The sequence below is a fragment of the Mastomys coucha genome, unplaced genomic scaffold (assembly GCF_008632895.1).
Source record: "Mastomys coucha isolate ucsf_1 unplaced genomic scaffold, UCSF_Mcou_1 pScaffold21, whole genome shotgun sequence".
NCBI classification, from domain to species: Eukaryota; Metazoa; Chordata; class Mammalia; order Rodentia; family Muridae; genus Mastomys; species Mastomys coucha.
Genome location: NW_022196904.1, coordinates 91,532,897 through 91,538,274, shown reverse-complemented (window position 1 = coordinate 91,538,274; position 5,378 = coordinate 91,532,897). Strand labels below are relative to the sequence as shown.

Genomic DNA, 5,378 nt, shown 5'->3' with positions numbered 1-5,378 from the left:
TCAACTTATAAGCATAGGGGCTAGGGACATGGCTCAGGACATAAAGTGCTTGTGACAAGAAACATGCATGCCTGAGTTTGAGTCCTCTGCATCCACATAAAAGAGAGATTGGGTACCTGAAGGACTCCAGGGTCCCCTAAGAAGATCAGTGAGATGCATGGCCTGACTTCCTTAGTGTTCTTCCAGTAGACACCACCTCTTCAAGAACCACAGAACTCTTCTCTCATAACAAGTTATCAGACTCAGGTTCCTCAAGGCTGTTCTTCAAAACAACAGAACTTACAGGCCCCAGCTACAGACATGCACTCAGTCTAAGTAAGTCTTAATATAAAAGGGAATAACTGCAGACCCCAGGAGTCACTGATGCAGGATGTCACTTCACTAGAATGAAGGGCATGAAAGAATGAAATGTTCTGTGCACTTGCCCACATATCATAAATGTCTCCAAACTGGAGAAACTCCATGGAGCAAATTCCAAAGCAAAAGAGTGATCTCATCTACTTCATCTACTTCGAAACCTCATGCTAGTGTTAGGGAACCATGGTGACTGGACACAACCCTAGCTCCTCAGGGTCTGCAGGGAAGGTACCCTGTCAGTCCTCCATATGAGAGCATGGGAGTGCTCTCATGGGTTGAACCAGAGAGGACATTCTTCAGCCTTTCCTGTAAAGTTGCTCTGATGCAGAACCCGCTGAGCTATGTGTCAGCTGACCTGCCCCATCTACCAGCTCCAAAGATCACTCAATAGAAAACTGTAGATGCCAAAAACTGAGTTTTTGACCCAAATTCACTTATGGTTTGTAAACAAGACATGGACCATCTGCTCCTGGATTTGCTTGGTCTTGATTCCGTAAATGATGGGGTTCAGCATAGGTGGAGCCAGAATGCAGACATTAGCCAGCAGGATGTGGATATGAGGTGGGATGTGGCGCCCAAACCTCTGTGTGAGTGCCGTGAAGATCCCAGGCCCATAGAAGAGGATAATGATGCAGACATGGGACCCGCATGTGTTGAGAGCTTTGTGTCGAGCATCCTGGGAAGGCATGCGGAAGATGGCATGGAGGATCAGCACATAGGAAACAAAAATTAATACAACATCTAAGACCACTGTTAATATTAGGACAGAAAACCCATACCAAATGTTTACTCGGATGTTATTGCAAGCATATTTAGCCAAGCCTATGTGTTCACAAAAGGTATGTGGAATAATATTATTTTTGCAAAAAGTTAATCTTTTCAGAAGAAATATTATAGGGAAAATTGAACCATAGCTTCTCAGAAAGATGCCCACTCCAATTTTCCCAATCAAGGAGTTTGAGAGAATGGTGGTGTACCTCAGGGGGTAGCAAATGGCAATGTAGCGGTCAAATGCCATCACCAGCAAGATGCCCGACTCAGAGATGAAGGTGGAGTGGATGAAGAAGAGCTGAGTGATGCAGCGATCCAGCGAGATCTCCCCAGTATGGAACCAGAAGATGGACAAGGCCTGGGGAACTGTGGATGTGGAGAGCACAATGTCTGCCCCAGCTAGCATGCAGAGGAAGAGGTACATGGGTCCATGGAGACTGGGCCTTGTGAGGATGATGAAGATGAGCAGGCTGTTCCCAAGCAGGGCAGTGACATAGGAAATGAAGAATGGGATGGAAATCCACGTGTGCTGCTCCTCTAGGCCAGGGATGCCCAGCAAGTGGAAGACTGTGTGACTTACAACAGTGTGGTTTAAAGTAGTCATACCCAGAAAACCCTGCAGATATCAAACTTCCAATTATAGAGCTGGAAGAAAATATCTATTTTTGGTGCTATCTCGGGGAACTTTGGTTGTGTTTCACACCTTCCATCTTCTTTGAATATGTAAACAAGAAACACACAAAGGTGAGTGAAATCCACGTAGAACTATCTCCAATTAGTCAAAATGAGAGACATCATTCTACACACTTCAGTTACAGAGAATCAAATGCACACAGGATGAGTCATTTATGCCTGTGGAGCTTGACCTTGAATGTTAGCAGCTAATGATAAGGTGAGGAATAAAAGAGAAGAGAAACAGTGTAAGCTAGCACAGAGCAATGGACAATGGTTCTGAAATGTTCTCAGTCCAAAGCAGCCAGTGTGGAGAGGAGACAGCTGTATGGCAGATGTTTTTCCTTTCAGTAAAGATGTTTGAGCACTCCTTTAGCCTCCACCCTTAGCCTTTACAAATATCTCAAAGCCATAGTTATAGTGATTGATCACTTACAACACACACACACACACACACACACACACACACACACACACACGCAACTGTAGGTGTGTTTTCTAGAACATTTACTGACTGTAGATATCAGACCCTAAAAGGCCAGTGATATTCCACAAATACAGTGTGTGAGCATTAAAACAGCACAGAGGAATCAATCTCATTTGTCAAGCATCACTTGACAACAGGTTGCACACTTTTGTATTCATGCAGGGAGCGAGCATCCAAGGGTTCTCCCTGCTTTGTACTTAGAGGCAGATGAGAATCACTTACAACACATCACAATTGAGCAACTGACATAACTGAGATTTTAAAGTCCCCTGACCTCACCACCTTGTTCAGTTATGAAGACAGACAGGAGACCTTTTTTTAGACTCTTCTTTTTTTATTTTTGAGATAATATAATTACAACATTTCTCCTCTCTTCTTCCCTCCAGACTCTCAAATACGCCTCCTTCTCTCCTTCAAATTCATAGAATATTTTTATTAATTACCATTACATGCATATATATTCCTAAAGATATTCTACTCAGTCTGTATAATGTTACTTGTATGAAAACATACATGCATATGCTGTATGTTTCCAGGGCTATTTATTTTTGGATAACAAGTTGGTGTGTTCTTCCCTGGGGAAGATTATTTCTCCTACCCTCTGCATTCTTTAGTTGACTGTAGTTTTTGTGGATGAAAGACTCTTAAGAAGTGGTGTTCTGGCCCATGTGCCTGAGATGACGTTTTCTGTGCTCATCCTAGGGAACCAAGCCTCTAATGACCCAAATTAAAAGGGTGGTCATTATTTCAGGCATGGAGAGGATTAGAGTTTTTTGCTGTTTGTAAGCTCACAGAGAATTTCATCATTCACCAGCACATTGTTTTCTGTTCGTCAGCTTAATCTTTCAGCAAGTGTATTTTGAGCAATGACTGCTTGTTGCTTTGTTTCCTGTTTTGTTTTGTGGGACAGCATTCTTCAGACTTAGGCATAGGCTTATGTAAAACAACGATCCAGGGAGATCTTCCCATCTTAGAAAGAAGGGTGGACACGCAAGCCTATAATCTTTGTGAAGGTTCTGAATGGTTCTCTGCACTCACAGAGCATCTTCTGAGAAGAAAGCCAAATTCATCCTACAGTCATAAAAATGAAGAAATCAGCCAGGCAGTGGTGGCGCACACCTTTAATCCCAGCACTTGGGAGGCAGAGGCAGGCGGATTTCTGAGTTCAAGGCCAGCCTGGTCTACAGAGTGAGTTCCAGGACAGCAAGGGATACACAGAGAAACCATGTCTCGAAAACAAAAAACAAAAAAACAAAAAAAAAAAAATGAAGAAATCAAACAGTGTCTGAGGCTACCAGAGCACATGTTTAAATTGCTAGCTCAGTAACTGCTATATATCTTATGTTCAATGAAACTGTTTTGTTTTTCCATTCCTCCTCCTACTCATCAGTCCATGGTTTTCTTCTTGAGAGAAAAACAGTCCTTTGAGAACGGTTTTGAGAAAAAAAACCAGTTTACCTCTCCACCTGCCAAGTTGCCCTGGCTGCCGATATCCAACCCAGGGCAAGTAACTAGGTCCTGTGCCCACTCAGAGGTGTTTTCACATCCAGAGGGTTGTGTCAAAATGTTTCACATTTTCTCAGCCCTGCTCTCACAATTAGAACCTCTGCCATCTCCCCAATCATCTCCCTTTACCTTTCACAAAGTTCCCTCCAGCCCATGTGCTCCCAGCCTTCCCGCCAAAACATTGCCTTCTAAGCCTGTCATCAGGGAACCAACACATAGGTTTCAGCTTTTAATTTATTGATATATATCCTGTTGCCTCTTACAGTCCTGTCATCTCTACCCCAGGTGACTCAACAGCAGCCTCGTCCTTACCTTAATTCTAAAGCCAGTCCACCTACAGATACCTATGTAATCATTGAGCCACACATGGACACTTCAGGAACACACAGGAGGTCTGAAACAATTCAGCTTGTTGGGTGTCCGTTGTTTATCCTCTTTCATGAGAGCCCTTGAGGGAAGGCCTTGCACCATGCTCTCCTGGGACTGAGTGTGCTGCTCAACTAGTTCTCGTCCCAAACTGCTGAGTCTCTGAAGTCAACACCTACGTCCCCTTCTCTTTTCTCTCTGCCTTCTATCAACATGGTGTCCTACAAAAGCCTTCCTTGGCTGCCTTCACAGCTACTTCAACTAAATGAATGTAAAACCCAACATTCAACATAAATAAAAAGCTGATAATATTTATCAGTGATCTGTAGGTTTTATTCTCTCTCACTTACCCCCCCCCCTTCTGTGTGTGTGTGTGTGTTTCTCTCTGTGTGCACACGTGGACATTCATGCTGCTATGTGAACATAGGCCAGAGGAGGCTGTCAAGTGCTCTGCTCCATCACTTTCTGCCATGTTCCTTTGAAATGGACTCTCTCACTGGTCCTGCAGTTGAACTGGTAGCCAGAAAGCTTGGGTCATTCTCCTATCTCTTTCCCCAACATCATTGGTTTTACAGGCACTCATGGCCACACATAGGTTCTTAAAAAGATGCTGGAATTCAATCCTAGGTCCTCATGTTTGCATATCAAGTGCTCTGACCTACCGACCTATCTTTGCAGCTGTTGACATTTTACTCTTCATACAAGGATTGTATTAAAGGGATATTCACCCTCCAAGTGAATGGTAATGCAGAATTCTGCAGCCTAAGGAATAAAGTATGCATTCTTCATTAAGAGAACATGCAAGCTGTGATTGTTCACAGCACAGTTGTATTTGCTTTTGGCTTTAATTATTTATTTTGTTTTATTTATTTTCCTTTTCTGTGTATGAGTGTTTTGCATTCATGTATGTCATACATCACTGATGTCCATGAAGCCCAGAAAAGGACATTGGATCCCCTGGAACTGCAGATGATTGTGAGCTGCCATTTGGGTGCTGGGAATCAAACCATGATCCTCTGCAAGAGCAACAAGTGCCATTGAGCACTGAGCCATCTCTCTGACCCCTGACACATTTGTTTTCATTGCTTGAGCCTTTGATTTTTCTTTTTTTTTTTTAACTTTTATTACAATATGAAGAGAAAAGTTACAGAATTTCAATGTATCTGAATTTGTTAACATTTGAAAACATATTTTAAGTAAATAGAATTAAATCACATTC

At 42.8% G+C, this 5,378-nt stretch overlaps 1 protein-coding gene across 1 annotated transcript; it reads right to left on the bottom strand.

Moving 5' to 3' along the window:
• Positions 1-787: 787 nt before the first annotated feature.
• Positions 788-1,732, bottom strand: LOC116102701 (olfactory receptor 52B4-like). Its single transcript, XM_031387688.1, has one exon. The coding sequence runs from the start codon at positions 1,730-1,732 to the stop codon at positions 788-790; it is 945 nt and encodes a 314-aa protein (XP_031243548.1).
• Between the last annotated feature and the right edge of the window lie 3,646 nt (positions 1,733-5,378).